The sequence below is a fragment of the Bolinopsis microptera genome, chromosome 9 (genome assembly GCF_026151205.1).
Source record: "Bolinopsis microptera isolate Bmic1 chromosome 9, MBARI_Bmic_1.0, whole genome shotgun sequence".
In the NCBI taxonomy this organism is placed as follows: domain Eukaryota; kingdom Metazoa; phylum Ctenophora; class Tentaculata; order Lobata; family Bolinopsidae; genus Bolinopsis; species Bolinopsis microptera.
The window spans coordinates 8,310,690-8,329,728 of NC_087080.1; the positions used below are offsets into that span (position 1 = coordinate 8,310,690).

Consider the following 19,039-nt stretch of genomic DNA (forward strand, 5'->3'; position numbering starts at 1 on the left):
TCATTGTTGTGTAGTGAAAGTGATATAGCTGCTCGATGCATTGCTGGGAACAATGCCTTCTATAAGTTCACCAAGATCTGGTCTCAGCAGAATATCTCCGTTACCAGAAAGATAGCAGTATACGAAGCCCAAATTGTATCAATCATCATGTACAATTGCAGTAGTTGGTGTCCTACTGCAAAGTCACTAGAAAAACTAGATATTTGCCATAGAAAACACCTTAGATCTTTACTGAACATATATTGGCCTCATGGAACAATATCCAATGCAAACTTATACCTAAGATGTAACTCAGTAAAGTTATCAGATCGTGTCCCTAAAGCAAGGTGGAAGCTCCTAGGTCATATCTTGCGTAGTGCTGATGACTCCCCCGCTGCATTAGCGTTAAAGTTTGCTGTCACAACAAACTGTAAAGGGCGCGTCGGTGCGCATCGTAAGAATTTGTTCAAGATTATTGTGAATGATTTGACCCGTAGAGGTTTAAAACTTAACTCTTTGAATGATCTTAATAAGCTTAAGATATTAGCCGATGATAGAGTTGCTTGGAGAAACAAATTTTCACTCTAGCTGTCTTGATCTGTACTGATCACCATTTTAGGATGACTTGATTTCTTTTAGGGGTTTTGAATATTTCAATGGTGTAAACAGTTTCTTAATAATGTTACGATTTTATTTTTGTTTCAGATTCTCATTATTAATATTATAATATCCGTTAAACTCATGAAATGCTTAATCATTAATCATTTCGTGAGTTAAACGGATGCACGTCACGACCTAGTAGTAGTTCATAGTGCTGTACATTTTTCCGATAACCGCATGATTTATAAAAACTATAATCTGGATTTTCTGTAAACGGGGCTCAACTGGCGGGAGCGATGAGTTTTATATTGTATTTGTTGGTGTTATATATATTATATTGTCTCATTCAATGCATAATTGTTAAAATTTAAACCATACGGTTCATGTTTACTTTTAGAGTATAAAGTATATTAATATTTGACCAAAACCCATAATCATGGGTAGAGTGGACCGCTGCCAGTGTCTCTCTTTCCCAAACAAAAGGAAATGATATTAATTTGATTGACCGTTCTCAAATGCAAAATGATACCGAGAATGAAATCGGTCGCTCGCTTTTCCCATTCATTCACGGCTTACAATCAATCACATGTTGTAAAAATTCCTTTGGGTTGCGTTCGGGTCGATATACCTAGTATTTCGGGATAAGGGTTGTACTGGTAGTTAGTGAATTAGCTAAAGTTTATTGATTCTTTATTGCTGAGTACAGCTGCCTTCGGGTAGTTCTTCTTAATCTATTACAATTGTAAATTAATGGGAAAAGCGAGCGACCGATTTCATTCTCGGTATCATTTTGCATTTGAGAACGGTCAATCAAATTAATATCATTTCCTTTTGTTTGGGAAAGAGAGACACTGGCAGCGGTCCACTCTACCCATGATTATGGGTTTTGGTCAAATATCATCTCTTTTTGATTATAATGTCAGGGTACTTTATAAAGTCGAAATATAAACTGATGTCTTCATTAATAAGGAGGAAGTTTCAACGATTTCGAAATTTTTCCTTTAAAAACATTTCCTTGTGTTTAGGTAAGCATATCGGTCTATCACTGACTGAACATAAAACATTATAATCATTCAAGTTGCCATTAAATTCATATATAATGACATTGAACTGTCGTGGTAAAGCAGAATTTGTTCGAAATCACGAATGAGCAAAATTCTCACCGTTCGCACGTGCAAACTTTGAGCGGTTGTTGCGTGCGCATCCAATACTGAATCGCCGTAAATTTTTGCATAGCGGTATTTTATATATAGTTTGATAAGAGTGCAAAGTTTCAAAAGATTTCAAATAGAACTTGGATCACAGCGGGACTCCAAAGTTGATAAAAATCGTGAAAACACCAATTTTCAGTGATTTTAGCAATTTTTAATCAATTTGGGCGTGTCCCCACGTGTGCAACTTTTCGATTTTCAACTTTAAAACTAGCCTAATGCACAATTTATACCTATAGAAAGCATAACTGAGCTCCACAACCCAAGGGATAGCCCAACACCAGAGAATACTAAATCGCAAAATTGACGTTTTTATAAAATAATTTTTCAAAAAAGCACTAACTTCAAAGGCAAATATCTTTATGAAGGAGTAAGATAAGAAAACTTTCCGGTAGATTTTCAGAATGCCTATACAATTATCTAAGATAAAAATTTCCTCAGATGTTGAAAAAAATTACTTTTAAATGGTGTAAAATCAATTTTAAAAGTTATTACTTTGTCGAAAATCAAGTTTTAAAAACGGTTAACTTGATGACGTCATCAAGGGGTGTTTATGACGTCAAATAATTTTTTTATACAATATAAACTAAAGTGTAAACAATTATTTTCAAGATCTGTGGTCGGAAATGGCTGTATCTTTTATACTTTTGAATCTATGGACACTTAAATTTAGGATACAATTGACTACATTTGACTGTCAAAGCGTCTATCCCTGAATATGTATATATCACGACAATCTGTCGTAAAACAGGGGTTCTAGAAAACCCATTTCCCGATGCTCCTGAAACCTGAAACTTTTTTTGCAGTCGATTTGGTCAACGTCTAGACGCCCTGAAAAATTTCAGATCTTTAACTCAATTTTAACATGGTTTTTAAGGCACCTGAATATGGCGATTTTGGGTTTTTTACCGAATTTCGTATAACAGTGCTGGCGAGTATTTTATGCAAATTTCTTAAAAATCTCAACATAACTATTTTTTATTCCTGTCATCTTTGACATCAAATTAGAATGTTTTCAACTAAAAATAAATCTGCTGAACGACTTCCGATTAGACTTAATGCCTGAAAAACTCCTGCCGGAGGCGGCGGCCTTCGGCCGCCGCCTCCGGCCGGAGTGCACGCTTCGCGTGCACGAAAGAGGCGTGTAACGTATACCAAAGGGGGTATAATAGTAAAGGGGTATGATAGTAAAGGGGGTACATAGTATACCCACAATAAATGCAACGGTCGTGCTTGCCAGCACTGTGATTAACGAATAATTAGAGTTATGATGTTTAGTTGCGATATCTTAAGACTTTGAATATGATAAATAGTAAAACTGTAGTTTTACATTAAATGAGAGGTCGTTCACATATTATGCGTAATCAGCCGAATAGAAGGGTGAGGGGGGTTTCCAAATGATTACTCTAGTGTTTTTAATGTTGACACAATAGGTACGTGTAAAACTTATTACGCGACGGAGGGGGGTTAACAATTGGCCAAAAATTAATTATGTCATACGTGAACGACCCCTTATCAGTTAAAGGACCAGTTAACTGAAAAAAAAGTTATCCTCATATTTTGACAGATTGTGACAAATAGCAAACTAAGCAACGAGTCGAAATTCCTAAATCTCTAACTGCTCTCTAACGCGTGTAAATAGCGTTTGTATTATTTTGGCGATGACGTCATAAAGTCCCTCTTGCGCGCAGAGTAGCTCGTGAGACTGTATTTTACAGGTAAAAAATGGACATAATACAATCTTTTCCCCCGAATAACTCGAAAAGTAAGTAATTTAGGGTACATGTTGCTTCATAAGTTGTATATAAACATGGCCATTCTGCACAATTTGCACACATTCAAAAACCTTTAGGGCCTTCATAGCCCAATTAACCAGATACCCATAGTTTTGCATGATTTCTGGAACCGAAAATCAGTTTTTCGCCAATAACTAAAAAAGTAAGCACTTTAAGGCATATGTTTGTTCGTAAGTCATATATTAATATGCTAATTGCGGTTCTTTTGCATCCTGTCTGAAGACTCCATCACGATCATATCGAAAATGGGCTTAGCACCACGCCCAAAATGGTTTTTGGCGAATTTATCGAAAAGTAAGGATTTTAGGCCATGTGTTGCTCAATAACTCCTATATAAATATGCATATGCGGCTTCGTTCAAGCCTATTTTGAAGTCTCTACGACCTTCAGAAGCAAGGGGTCGGTTACGTTATTGGGTCAATATGGGCGTGGCCCTCCTGGGTTTTCTCCACGGTCAAAAAAATGTCTCCAAACGAAAATCGTTTAATCATAACTTCGGGAAGGTCTGTGCAAAGTTTCGTGAGTATTAGAACATTTGCAGGTTCATTTCCATAAATGTCCATAAATGACTGGACTACACAACTTTAGAGTTGACTTTAGAGAAACTCATAAGTCATTTATCTCAAATTAAGCTGTTAGTGTCCATGATCAACCTCTGGCGACAATGTTTTACGTGAAATGTAAAAATCAGGAGTAATATAAAAAAGGTATTTTTAGATTAAAGTGCTAGCTCATAGGTTTAGAATTGTATAGATTAACGTTGGTCATTTAGCCATCTAACAATCGATCGTGCCGTAATATATAGCCAGAGAATAATACAATAGGGTCTTGGAAATTCTATAGTTGTTCAGTGGGTCGATCGACTGAACACGTTTGCACTTGGTATTTAAACTTACCAGTAGTTTATTTATGTTATGCACCGATGATAATGCAATTAGGATAACAACTAGGTAAGCCGGAAGTCTAATTCAAAACACACCTCACACCGTACACACCTCCAATCAGTAATTTTACTATTTGGTAGACCGGGTATTTTGGCGGGAATTCTGTTCCCACGGCACTGTTCTGATAGAAGCTACTTCTACTAATGGTCCCAGAGGAACGGCCGTATAGTAGCCAGACTTCTTGTCTCCTGTACTGGCAGACACTTGCAGATTAAAGTTAGAAATTTCGTTTGCTATAAATATAATTGCTCTCGGAATTGAACAAACTCCTACTTATCTGTATCCTTTCTAAATTCGTTAGAGTTTCATGGACTGGGGAAAAATAATCGGTACAGTCTCCCTGCTTGTGTAATTAAGCAATGAAAACAATCCAAAATTATCACATTATATGACATAAGTTGTAATAGCAGAAACTTTCTAACCGTACATTCACCCGCCACTGTTCAAGAACCTATATCACTGTTTAAAATCATGACGTGAGCACTGTACATCCAATCAGCTATTCCTTTAGTTAGGATGATAGCCAAAACTATAAGGATTTTGGAGAACTAGGGTAATAGTCATAATTCTAAAATTTGAGTGAGTTACACGTGTTTTATTGACGATGATAAACATTTGTAATGTAAATTACGCTATGAAAGCGCGCACTGAGGGACTTTATGACGTCACGAGGCCACAGCTTATTATTGCAATAACACGCGTTACACGTACGCTAGAGAGTTGGTTCTTTCGGCGATACGATTCTTTACCAGTTTGTCACAGCTGATTTAAATCTTAGCCAAATTGGAGACTACAAATTTTTCAGTTAACTGGTCCTTTAATTTAGGGATCAAGGATACTGACCAGGCCTTTTTTTAGTTTTACCGGATTTTCATTTAATTGGGTCTGAATATTTATAAATATGTAAATTTGTCGCCATACCATCTTTTATTCAGAAAAGGAAAATTTTAGTTTTACCGTGAAGTCGTCGACGGTCTTTATAACAAATAGTTGAAACAAATATTTTACGAGTATCACCTGTTAACCTTACCTGGGGACCTCAGGCTATTATGTTCATAAACATTGAACATATGAATAGAGATTCGGCGGAATGACAGGCTGAGCGCGGCCCAGTAACCGTTAACCGTGAATTTAAGTTAATGGTTAAGAAGTTATAACTCTGAAATTATCCATTAATTTTGATATCACATACTGATACCGCATATTGTTTATAATTATATTAAACCATTACACGGCCAATAGCCATGATCTCATTTGGACAAATGCTGTTTGATTTACTTTGTTAATAAAACATTGTTCCACATTCTCAATTCTTGATTCCCAGAATACCTTACTCGTAGAGGTCTAACTTCAAAAATAAATGAGGTAGAAACGTCCATGGTTTTCAAAAAAATGTTCGTTTCGTAAAACTAAGGTTACCTCCCCAGGAGGAAAATTTAAGACAACGTAGTTGTTGCTAGTTATCTCAAAATCTTCAGAAAAGTCTCATTTAATTTTGGGCCGCAGATCAAAATGCAAAAGTTTGCAGCAATAACTTCCCAGAAAACCTTACCGCCTGCTGGGCTTGCTAGAGGTGATAGATTTTCAACAGCACGTTTGGCGTCGCGCGTCACACCGAGTTTACCTTTCACACGCTGCATTTAGTTTAGTAGTCATGACAACGACATGACTTTGCAAAGTTTAAAAGCTGCGATCTTTAATTTAGCCGAAAATCAAACTTTTCGGTTTAATTCAAAATCTAAGTTGTCCCCAATTGTGCTCCTGGGGAGCCTCCTTTAAATTTACGAGAGGGACATTTTGTTAAAAACCGGAAGGTTCTATTTATTTTACTTTTGGAGATATTCCCCGGCCGGTAGGGTTTGCTGGGTTTGCGGAGTCCTGTCCTCTGATTGGCTGAATTGTGTCACGCGTGCTGGCTGCTTGAAAATTGGAATGTGGCACGCATGCAAATCACGTAATGTCGCGCGCGAGGTCAAGCCGTATGTTTAAATTAAATTACCACCTCTAGTAACACCGTCAGCCAGTATATTATACTTATAATAACTTTTGCTGGGTTCTACATTGTAGCGTGATCTGCAGTGATGCGTTACTGAGCTGAGCCGCGCCACACATCCAATATGCAATTAAATACCCAGCAGACCTTACTGGCTGGCGATATTACTACAGGTGATCGCCTCTTCACAGCTTGTTGAACTCCGCGCGCGCTCGTTAGTTCATTGCATTTGCACGCTTCAATTATTCCGAAAATGCAATTTCAAATTTCCGCTCGATCCTACTGTACTCACTACTAAATCGCTCGCCCAAATTTTAAGAAAATTCTTGTGAAAAGGCCCTTTCGGTATGAAATTAGTCTAGATCGGTGTATTTTTGGAAGCTGATTCCGAATCACCCCCCATGACGTAGGGTAAAAATGCTTCCCTGGAGAGTTATGGGCAAAAAACCATTTTGGTCACGTGACAGGCTAGTAAAACATGAATTCGATTGTTTAGTGTTTAGGGCTCGGCACAACCGTTACCCTAACCCGGCCGTTAGGGTAACAGTTGTGGTAAGGGTTATGGATAGCTTCGGGGTTATGGTTAGGGTTGGGATTAGGGTTTATGTAAAACCGTTTTGTACGGCTGCAATACCATAAAAACCAAAGTCACGTGGAATTTTTGGGCGAGTGAATTAGTAAGAGCCTGCAATTTCACCACGTACCACGTGATACGATTCAGCCAATCAGTGCCGATAACAAGAATCCGCAAAGTTAAAGCTGCGCAGTTTTATAAGGCCTAAAATATAACTTTTGGCGATAGTTCAAAATCTACATTGCATTGTTTTAAATTTTCCTCCTGGGAAGGAAACGTTATTTTTACAAGACGAACATTTTGTTGAAAACCAGACGTTTCTATCTCTTTTATTTTCGAAGTTAGGCCCCTACTTACTGGGCCGCGCTCAGCCTGTCATTCCGCCTAATCTCTATGTTTATGAACGAACATAATAGCCTGAGGTCCCCAGGTAAGGCCCCTACCAGTAAGGTTTCTTGGGTATTGCTTCTCGCTAGATTCTCTTCGTTAGATCGACGAAATTGGAAATGCGCTACTGGGCTCGCCGAGCAACGAAGAATGAAAAATGGACATCATCAATTAAGATTTTAGAATCATAGAATGTCGGGCTGTCTTTTTGACGGATGATACAAGTCCAAATTTCTTTGAAGTAGCGCGCGCCATTATTTCTTCTCGAAAAATTGACCTGAGGCAAGTACGTGCATAAAACAAAGTAGCGCGTGCCATGCCGACTCAATCCATCTTCTATTAAAAAGCTTGATTGATTGAAGCTGTCTTTAAACGGATAATAACAGATAGTGTTTTATATGTTATATTACTTATAGAGCTGAGTACGGAAATAACTTTTATATTATCATGAGCGAACACATCGCGTCGTAAAATTTACGATCAGAATCGAAATAATTCAAGAAAACAACAATTTCAAGAAAACAACAATTTTATTTAGTATCAGTTAAAGCAGACAAAAACATATTTTATATATATAACTAGTGCAAACTTTAGACCATATATCTTAGGGGACTTGGAGTAGCAAGAGAGTGACCAGAAAGTATATGTATACTTTTACCAAAAATACGTCGAAATGAATCCAGGGTGATACAGGATCTGAGAGTGCAGACCATAAAGTTTACGCACCCACCCTTGCCACCTGAATTCTTGGTTGGAAAGACAATTATGCAAAATTGGTCGTTTATACTCCAAGTCCCTTTGTTAATAGAAGTAGTATTATTTATGTCTGGAATTAGCTTCATTCAATTATAACAATATCAATATAATCAATATTAATATCAATATCAGACTAAACTATCAAATAAATAAATTATCAAATATCAATTATTAATTCACTCTGATTAAAAAGTTATAAATTAGGATATCTAATATTTAAGAATTACAACTACAAGTTGTTAAAAACGCCCAAAATAGATCTGAGATATTTTCAGTCTGTAGTACAATAATGATAGCAATAGTTTAAATTATGTTATGTGCTGTGTGCTGTGCTGCTGCAATTAGATTAAATTACTGTAACTTAAAATTGTTTGGAGTCCAAGTCTCTTTTAAGTCAGCAGCCTGTGATTGTATTAATAGTGCTTTCGTTCTCAATTTTATCAAGTTAATGGAAGTTTCTAGACAATTGCTTGAAGTTAAAATTTTTTTATATGAACAGTGTTCCAAAGCTTGGCTGCATTAAACAAAAAGGTATTTGATTTATTTAGAAGAATAACTGTTAGACTCGTTGCACGGTTTGAAATGTTGATAGCCTCATAAAGGGAGTATGGGCAGTGGTACTTGATAATCTTAGAGAATTCTAAAATACAGTGATATTTATACAAGTTTTGAGCCGTAAGAATTTTTAACCTATTAAAAATGGGTTTCGTATGCTCTTTTTCAAAATGTTTATGGCCTAGTATTTGCATGCCATATGGTCTAGTTCTTGCACATGTTGATTGTTTATCTAGATATGAGTCGAGATCACCAAAAAGGCGCTCCTACTAAATCGCTCGCCCAAATTTTAAGAAAATTCTTGTGAAAAGGCCCTTTAGGCATGAAACTGATCTAAATCGGTGTATTTTTGGACGCTGATTCCGAATCACCCCCCATGACGTAGGGTTAAAATGCTTCCCTGGAGAGTTATGGGCAAAAAACCGTTTTGGTCACGTGACAGGCTATTAAAACGTGAATTCGATTATTAAGGGCTCGGGTTAGGGTTAGGGTTGTGGTTAAGATTATGGATAGCTTCGGGGTTATGGTTAGGGTTAGGGTTGGGATTAGGGTTTATGTAAAACCGTTTTGTACGGCTGCAAAACCAAAAAACCAAAGTCACGAAAAATTTTTGGGCAAGCGATTTAGTAAAAGCCCCAAAAAGGATTCTTATACAGTGCTTCTGTGTGATAAAAAGACTATCATTTGACCGTTCTTTGAGGACAACTCCCCAAACACTTATACCATAACTTAGATGTGATTCAAATAGAGCATTATATATTTTTAAATATAGTTCAGCAGGTATCGAGTGCCGAATTCTACAGATTGCACCAGTCATGGACCTCAGTTTTTTACGGATGTAGTGCATGTGGGCAGACCAGTTTAGCTTACTATCTATAACAACACCTAAGAATTTGGTATCCTTGACTTTAGTGATAACCTTACCATTGATGAATATTGATCTAGATTCATTTAGCAGGGTAGCAAATGGTCTAGTCCGTGCACAAATGTCATCATATTCAGAGGCAGGTTTAAAATGGATGTAGCAGCATTTTGACATGTTGATATGAAGTAGATTACATTTCATATAAATCGAGACATGTTTAAGCACTAAGTTGGCTTTTTTGTATGTTGCTTCTCTAGACGGTCCTGATATGAAGATATTAGTGTCATCTGCAGCATAAAGTACAAATTTCACTTCACTGTCTGAAAAACAGTTTACTATATCGTTCATATACAGTAGGAAGAGTAATGGCCCTAGAATTGACCCTTGAGGAACCCCGAATTCCACATCCATTGTTTCTGATGGTACATCGTTATACATCACATACTGCTTTCTGTTAGTCAAGTAGCTTTTTAGTAAAGTTAGTGCTGTGCCCCTAATACCATAGGAATTTAGCTTGCTTAGAAGAATATTGTGATCAAGGGTGTCAAAGGCTTTGCTCAAGTCAATGAATATGCCTAGGACATGTTTATTGCTAGCCAGGGACTTTGTAACAGAGTCTATAGATTTGTGTAGAGCATGGGCGGTAGAATGGCCTTTTATAAATCCAAACTGCGAGTCTGTTAGTACACCTTTAGATGTGAAGAAATTATAGAGCCGTTTGTAAATGACCTTCTCGAAAATTTTTCCAAATAAAGGTAATATTGATACAGGCCGATAATTTTCAATACATTCCTTATTGTCTTTCTTGTAAATAGGAATAACTTTACCAGTTTTAAAAATACTTGGGAATGTTCCACTTTGTATACATATGTTGTAAAGCCTAGCCAAGGTACCAGCGATGAGCTTTGCCGATTTTTTACAACGATTATAGGTATAGTATGTCACTTGCCTTGCCCTTTTGAAAATCTCTGATGACCTCGATAATCTCATCTTCATTAGTTTCTTCTAGGTATATGGAGTCGGACACTGAATTAGACATGAATTGAGCAAATGATTCTACTGGTTCCAGAGAAATACTATTGTTCGACAATACATTTCTATTGAGATTGCTTGCAAGAGATGTAAAGTATTCACAAAATTTGTTAGCAATTATTCGTCTGCAAGTAATTCTCTGGCCATCTATGACAAAATCGTCCTAACATCTAGACATATTCTTACCACGGAGTTCATTGATAACTTCCCAGGTCTTTTTTGAGTTCATGCTGTACTTCTCGAATTTTCTAGTATAGCACATAGCTTTTGCCATATTTATTGAGTTTTTGAGAAACTTGTCGAATTCCTTGTAGCAGATGTGCTTGTTTTGATCCCCGTCAGGTAGTTTTAATGTACAAGTCTTCTTCCATTCGAAATACAACCTAGCTTTCTTGTCTATGGAATTAATTAGCCCCTGGGTAATCCAAGGGTTAGTTATGCTGTTGCGTTTAGTGGTTCTAGGAGTAAGAAGTTTGCAAGACAAATCTATCTTTTCTTGAAATAACTGCATGAAAGAGTCAAATGTGTCACAGCTGTGCTGGAACCTATCTATATCGTTTTCTATTTCAAGACAGAGCTTCTCTAGGTTAGCATTACTATAGTCGTAGTGTATGGTAATTTTGTCTGGTGAATCAGGTTTAGGCACCGAGTTAGGGGGAAGCTCAACAAGAGTGAATACAGGGTGATGGTGGGAGATATTATCAGATATCACACCAGAAATAAGGGATTGGTCTACTACATTGGTGTGGATATTGTCGATACAAGTCCTGGAACAGCCAGGCATTTGGTGTGTTGGTACTGATATGGTTGGTGTGAAGCCGTTGTTGAATATTATTTCTTGGAATTTGTCCTCTGATTTTTTTAATTTTTTTTATCTAAATCTTTTCAAACAATACATAATTATACAGAATTGAATGCTTCTAAATAAACCCAGTTATAAAAGGAGAAAACCGATATAGCCCTAATATCTACTATCCCAGTATGAAACCCAAATTATGTATTGAAAGAGGGGTGACCAAAACACAGTAGTGTGCAGTAAGAAATACCACACCCGCAATAACATTGGGCCCTAGCAAAAAATTAATTAATCAATGAATTAAAACATATAATATTGTACTTATAGAAAATATATCACTCTAAAGGCTCCTTCTCCGAGCTAATGACTCTAAAGTTCCTGATAACATGAACTTTGTCAGGCTCTGCTGTCCTTTTATTGAGTAGTTGGTCGACAACTTTCTTGTAGGCCATCCTGTTTGCAGCTGATCTATCTGGAGTAATGTAAACTGAACTAAACCCGTCTACATGTCTTAGTAGCTTAGTCTTGCTCAAGATGGTTCGAGCTTGATCTGAGCTTGACAAAATGAATTTCACTGGTCTGACTCGTTCACTAGTGTCCTTTCCAACTCGTTTACATCTCAAAATTTTCGGTTTTTCGTTGAGATGGTCCAACAAAATACCAGATACCTTAGCATCCAGGTTCTCCTCAGTCTCTGGAAGCCCAAAGATAATCAGACTTTTACTTCGATCCTCTTCTAGGGAAATTCTTTTCACCGCAGCTTGGATCTTCTTTGGTGCAAAGGCGTTTTTGCATGTGTTTTTCAAAAGAGACGAAAAGGTTTTGATCTCTTTCTGAGCTGCACTTTTCATAGTTCCAATCTCATCATCCTTCTTCAAAGCTAACTTCTCCTGCAAATCACTGATTTTAGCCATATCTTCTTCTTGCTTAGAGAGCAACTTCTCTTGTAGTTCTATGATTTTAGTCGCATCTTCTATTTTTTCTTTCCTGAACATTCTGTTGTCGTTAGCTGTTTCTGTGGCGGATCGTAACAATGGACCACAAAAATCGTTCAGCAAACAGCAAACTGTCTCTAACCATTCTGATAACCTTTCTCTAGGCACACTTCTCTGGTTCAGTTTATCAAACCGCACATCATCGTTGTGTTCAACTCCGATTTTACTTCTAATCTCCTTGAAAATACTTTCAGTCGCCATGTGTATCTGATTCACATATTCCGTAAGAAACTGGCCATTCACGACCATATCATCATCTAATATATCCATATGTTCATTCTGTAGCGGAAGAGGCATCGTACACGTTGTACAGAAAATGTACAAACAATGTATACAAATCTACAAAGCCAGCGAGATAATTCAACGCGCACACAGAAATACTCAAATTATTTGTTATATAGTAGTGTTGAAAGTATTAAAACTGGAGATGGGTCTTTCAAAATGTTGACATTGAAATCACCAAGAATGTATACTTTTTTGCCATTCAATTTTGAGAGAATACGTTCATATGCTTCGTTGAACAGTTCAAGTGATGCGTTCGGGGGACGGTAGATAACCCCTACAACAGTTGGGTCTTGCAAGCTAGTGATAGATACAAATAGTGATTCTATGTGTTCATTACAGAGAGATAAGCCAGTAATCTTGTTAAAGTTAAGGGAATCGTGCAGGTAAAGACACACTCCTGACCCTTTACTCTTGAACTGGTTTTTCTTTTGACAAAAGTAACGTGATTGATAACAGGAGGAGTATCCGTTAAGCTGATACAGGGCTCCATTTTCGGGATTGGTGTTTGTTTCTGCAAGGCCGATAACAGAGAATTTGTGGTCGATACAAGACAGCTCAACTGCAAAGTTGTCAAAGTTGGATGCATTTCCATCAATGTTAAGAAATAATTTGGACAAATATTTAACTGAATTTTTAGGTAGGATGGTGGCATTCAACTCTTTTATGGAGAATGTTTTGCAATTTTCAAGAACCTTTGAGCTATTGTAGATAGATTCTATATAATTGACTGGCTCATCATCAATGAGGCCATTGTTTGCAAAGTGGGGAGCTTGGTAGAAAGGGTTGTACCGAACAATATCATTGGCATCAGTGCATATTCTGCAGTATGTTCCATCTCGAAATTTGACTATGTTATCATCAGTTTTGCATTTTTTGTGCATTATTTTGTCACACATCTGACAAATTATGAATGGATGTCCAGCACGCACAGGTCTATTGCAGCAGCAGCAAATTTCGCATATTAGTTTTGTTAAATTGTATGTTCTGATCAATCACGGGAGACAAAGTAAAACAAGTTGTAATTTGGGTTAGTAACTAAATTGGTAACAATTGGTTAAATGGGTTAGTAAATGAATTGTTAACAAATTGGTAATGGGTTAGCACACTAACGCTGCACTCACTATCACTGCACGTCACTCTACACAGACCTCAAACACAACTCTCACTCACTTAACCTCGTGAGTGGTGTGGTAATGTGATTACAAACAAATCTTCCCAAAACTGTAAATCCTTCTTAATAACAGTTCAAACTTCTTAGAAACTACTTCTTCTAACTTCTTCTAACTTCTTAGAAACTAAATCTTCTATCACTTCCCCAGAAGTGCTGTGAACGTGTTGTGATATTCCCTTACTCACAAACACTAGATCTTCTCTTTAGGTTCTTCTGTGTGGTCCCCGTGACACACACACACACTGGAACTTGACTTGTCTGGCTTTCACTCTTACAGCAGCAGACACTCACTAGAACTAAAAACAACCCTGTAAATATAAGAAAGTATGTTAGAAAGTAGTAACCCAAAACTACAAACCTAGGACTAAAGGAACTACTACAAAGAAACTGAAACTACTACATAGAAACCAAAATAAGCTAAACATTACACTACCTGCCCTTCAGGGTTAGCTCTCGTTCCGTTCACCTGAATCCTCTATATTTACATCCTTGTTGTATTTACATGCTAAGGGAATGAGTGTGTGTGAAACAACAAAACATAACTACTCAGACATGTCTATGAATATAATAACTTAAATGTAAAATATGATACTCCCCCTATTTTAAAGTTTTGAAAAGACTAAAACTAGCGCTTCGTGCGCGCGTAAAAAATTAAAACGAAAATGACATAAAATTAGGTCTACTTCACACAAGAAGGTTCCTGCGCGCTACGACAAGTACTCAAAATACTTAATTGTATTAGATTAAGAAGAACTACCCGATACGAAGGCAGCTGTACTCGGCAATGAAGATTCAATAAACATCAGCTTATTGGACACTTACTACCACCCTTATCCCGAAATTTTAGGTATCGACCCAAAAGCAACCCAACGAGATGTTTACAGCATGTGATTGATGAAATAAATCGAAACTTGTTACAATTCGTATGCCGTCAATGAATGGGAAAAGCGAGCGAATTTCTAAACGAATTTCAAAACAAACTTGGATCACAACGAGACTCCAAAGTTGACAAAAAATGATGAAAAATAGCCAGTGTCTCTCTTTCCCAACAATTAAGGGGGCCGGGGGGGTCTTCATCAAAATTCTCTCGAAATTGACTTTATAGTTGTTTCTGATAGAGGGGAGTGATATCTATCAGCTGTTTTTAGTCCCATGGAAAAATATTGTTCCTAGCCGAAATTATTGCCGGTCAAAGGTCAGCGCTTATGTGTAATTGTATTGCGCGAGTGATTTTCAATCGCGCCCTGAAAATCGAGTCTTAAAATCTATCTTCTCCTACATTTTTTGAGCAATCACCCTGAAACTTTCAGGATATGTTCTAAGGACCATTTAGAACATATCCCGAAAGTTCTAAACCTGAAAAAATCGTCAAAAAACGAGGTCTAAGATTTTCAAAATCAAATACAAAATTTTCTAAGGCCTATCTCAAAATTCTGGCCCGACAATCTCTTCTAAATGGTCCTTAGAACATATCCTGAAAGTTTCAGGGTGATTGCTCAAAAAATGTAGGAGGAGATAGATTTTTAGACTCGATTTTCAGGGCGCGCGATTGAAAATCGCTCGCGCGATTGAAAATCGCTCGCGCAATACAATTACACAGAAGCGCTGACCTTTGACCGGCAATAATTTCGGTTAGGAACAATATTTTTCCATGGGACTAAAAACAGCTGATAGATATCACTCCCCTCTATCAGAAACAACTATAAAGTCAATTTCGAGAGAATTTTGATGAAGATTGAAGACCCCCCCGGCCCCCTTAAAGGAAATGGTATTAATTTTAAATAACCTAACCCTCCGCAAATGCAAAATGATACCAAGAATGAAATCGGTCGCCCGCTTTTCCCATTCGTTTACAATTGTAATAGATTAAGAAGAACTACCTGAAGCTAAGGCAGCTGTACTCGGCAATAAAGATTCAATAAACATCAGCTAATTGGACACTTACTACCACCCTTATCCCGAAATATTAGGTATCGACCCAAAAGCAACCCAAAAAGATGTTTACAGCATCATGTGATTGATGTAATTAATCGAAACTTGTTACAATTCGTATGCCGTGATTAAATGGGAAAAGCGAGCGAATTTCAAAACGAATTTCAAAACAAACTTGGATCACAACGAGACTCCAAAGTTGACAGAAAATGGTGAAAATAGCAATTTTCAGTGATTTTAGCAATTTTGTATCAATTTGGGCGTGTTATGTCCCCACATGTGCAATTTTTCGATTTTCAACTTTAAAACTAGCATAATGCACAATAAAGACCTATATAGGAAGCGGAAATGAGCTCCACAAACCAAGGGATGGCCCAACACCAGAGAATACTAAATCACAACTTTTGTATTTTTATAGAATCATTCTTTAAAAAAGCACTAACTTCAATATAGTAGGGAATATCTTCATGAAGGAGCAAGGAAGGAAAATTTCCGGTAAATTTTCAGAATGCTTGAACAATTATCTAACTTCAATAAGTTCTCAAATTTTGGAGAAAAAAAATTACTCCATGATGGTGTAAATCGATTTGAAAAGTTGTTACTTTGTCAAAAATCAAGTTTTTAAAATGGTTTACTTGATATTGTCATCAAGTGGTGCAGTGGCGTAATGTTGCCTCCTGCCCCCCCCCCCCCCCCGAAAATGTGCCACCCTGTTGGCGCCCCCATTTTGAACAAATTAGATGATTTTAAAGGATATGCCGGTAAAATCTCTAAAAAAGTGTGTTTCTACTAGAGCAAAACGTGCAGTTTTGCAAGTACCTGAGTTAAGTTTTTCAAAATTGTCCCACATTCAAATGACGATTTTGCGCCCCCCTAAGATGGCGCCCCCAGTGGGGTCAGCGGGCCCTTCCTTACGCCACTGGGTGGCACTCAACATTTCTCCGACTAGCCGATTGAAGGTCATAATGTTTTTTTGTTCATTTGTGGCAATCTGGATGAGAGGACTGCTGCGACAAACATTTTGGTACTAGGGCAAAGCTTTTTTATTTGTTGAATCTTTAAGTGGATAATGTCAATCAGCTGATAGATTTTATTCTCTCCTCTAAGGTTGTCTACCCGGAAGTCATTTTTTACCACACACAATAACAGCGTTGCTGTATCCAATGCAGCGACAAGGGTCAATCAAACTGACTTTGCCTCTCTTAACTCTTTCATCAGGGAATAACTGGCCCATAGTCCCAGCACCATTCTCAAACTTTATTGTTTTGGTGTTCGAATCACCAAGTATGATGGTCCAGTTCTTTTAAATTGTTTGTTCATTGCTCTTAGGGTTATGGAAAACCGTCCCATGGCCATGCTGGCAGGGTTAGCTTCGGTTTTTTGGGTGGGCCTAATTCCATGTTTGAACCATGCTTGTGAGGAACGAGTCATAATATAGGCCGAATTTGATTCTAGGGACATTTCAGCGACCATTCAAAGACGCCAAAGCTGACCTTTTCAAACTAATCTTCACCTGGGGCTGCTGAGTGCTGCTCATGAAATTGGAGAACTTGCCATCGAAGGCCAAGTCACAAGTGACATTTATGTTGCAAATCTTACGATGTCGAAAAAAGTCAGCTCCTTCGAAATATAAACCACTCCCCTTTAATTATGTGTATTGGAGACGTCTATATTGCTACGTGCGACACCAGTCATACGTTAATTAATAACACCCAAGTTTCCTCCTTTGCAAAATTACTTTCCACGATTTTCTGGATTGATTTATAGTTGGTGCGCAGCGCTACATTGTTCCAATAAATCGTCAATTTTTAGCATGGATCCTACTCATTTATGGAAATATAGTATGCAAATGTTCTGCACTTTTTTTCAAGATCTGTTGCTTAAACTTAAAACTTGATTGTCACGTGTGCACACTTTTCACTTAAAATAATTACTGGTATAAGTACATTGTAGGGAAAATTGATCGTGCGCGGTGTAACCACAGCAAAATTCTTTTTTCTTTAAATACGCTATATTGTTCAGACTTCAGCCAGACAATCTTTTTTCTTGAAATGGTTTTACTTTGTTTTTTCTCTGTCCAATACCACAAATACTGAATATCAATGTCATTTTCCCTTACCGCAAATATTTAAAAAACTAATGCTAGATTTCTTAACCAATCATAATCAATGGGACTCTTCTCCAATATCTAAAAAACTATGGACTGTGTATCCTTTTTAAGATTCTTCAGACTATTCCATGGTTAATTGCCTCAGCCTCCATCAAAAACAATTTTAGTTTTCAGTCCTTCTAGTTTCCAAAAATCTACCGAGCTAGTGTTCTGGTGTGCACAAAAGCCCCTAAGCCCGTGCATTCCTTGCCCGCTAGCTGCCAGTCCTTGACAAACTTCCAATAGCAAAGATCAACTAGTCATTTACAAATTGAGCACTATACAATTTTAATTGTTTTAAATATTTGACTTTGTAAAATGAGCTAAAACATTGATTTATTAGTTTCATTGATTTATTAGTTTCATTGAATTTATTTATTGCTATAAAAAGATTCTCATAAAATATATCGCAGTAGCGACTATTATGGCAGACTCCGGTAAAGATCAGCCACCACCTTATGTGCAGGGAGCATATCCCCCTCAACAACAACAGTACCCTCAACAAGTGTACCCACCTCAACAAGGGTACCCACCTCAACAAGGGTACCCACCTCAACAAGGGTACCCACCTCAACAAGTTTGTCAGATTTGATTTTACATTTTCGTGGTTTTTAAGATATTCAACACCCATTTATGATTTAGTAGAAAGTAGATGGAGATTCTAGGGGGATGTGTTTTGGAATTTGATTGATCAATACTGGAAGCTCATCGGTTAATGGTTGTTAAATGTCTGGAAGGATATTTTCATCTCCCACAAGAATCCACATGTAAATACCTCGATATAGACCTTGATATCCCGTTTCCCAATTCCATTCCACCTTTTATCTTTATGCAACAAATCACCAGACTGTAACTCAAATATAGTGCAACTACAACAAGCATGATCTAGACGGTAACTAAATTGGAGCTGTTTAAATTCCATTGTAGTAAGCTTGTAACAACCACAAGTTCAAGGGCAACACCTTTTACATCTTTTAGACATTACAAATTGAGTTTTCTACCATAGACATCATGTGCCT

At 37.3% G+C, this 19,039-nt stretch overlaps 3 protein-coding genes and 1 long non-coding RNA gene across 4 annotated transcripts in view; 2 read left to right on the plus strand and 2 right to left on the minus strand.

Annotated features, from left to right (window-relative positions):
* The window catches only part of LOC134821469 (glutaryl-CoA dehydrogenase, mitochondrial-like), a 101,897-nt gene extending 89,005 nt beyond the window's left edge, over positions 1–12,892 (minus strand). Inside the window, exon 1 of the mRNA XM_063832221.1 lies at positions 12,864–12,892. The gene's annotated coding sequence lies outside the window, so the exon portion shown is untranslated. The remainder of the gene's footprint in view (positions 1–12,863) is intronic.
* Positions 1–19,039, plus strand: part of LOC134820849 (vasculin-like protein 1) — a 632,099-nt gene that overhangs the window by 235,817 nt on the left and 377,243 nt on the right. The window lies entirely within an intron of this gene.
* Positions 1–19,039, plus strand: part of LOC134821471 (proline-rich transmembrane protein 2-like) — a 90,378-nt gene that overhangs the window by 62,660 nt on the left and 8,679 nt on the right. The window contains exon 2 of the mRNA XM_063832222.1: positions 18,437–18,597. Within this exon, the coding sequence (XP_063688292.1) occupies positions 18,445–18,597 (153 nt within the window). The 5' untranslated portion in view covers positions 18,437–18,444. The remainder of the gene's footprint in view (positions 1–18,436; positions 18,598–19,039) is intronic.
* LOC134821160 (uncharacterized) lies at positions 13,791–14,461 on the minus strand. The gene is made up of 2 exons (XR_010160983.1): positions 14,373–14,461; positions 13,791–14,247 (listed from the first exon to the last, which is right to left on the minus strand). It is a non-coding gene; the product is annotated as an uncharacterized LOC134821160 (long non-coding RNA).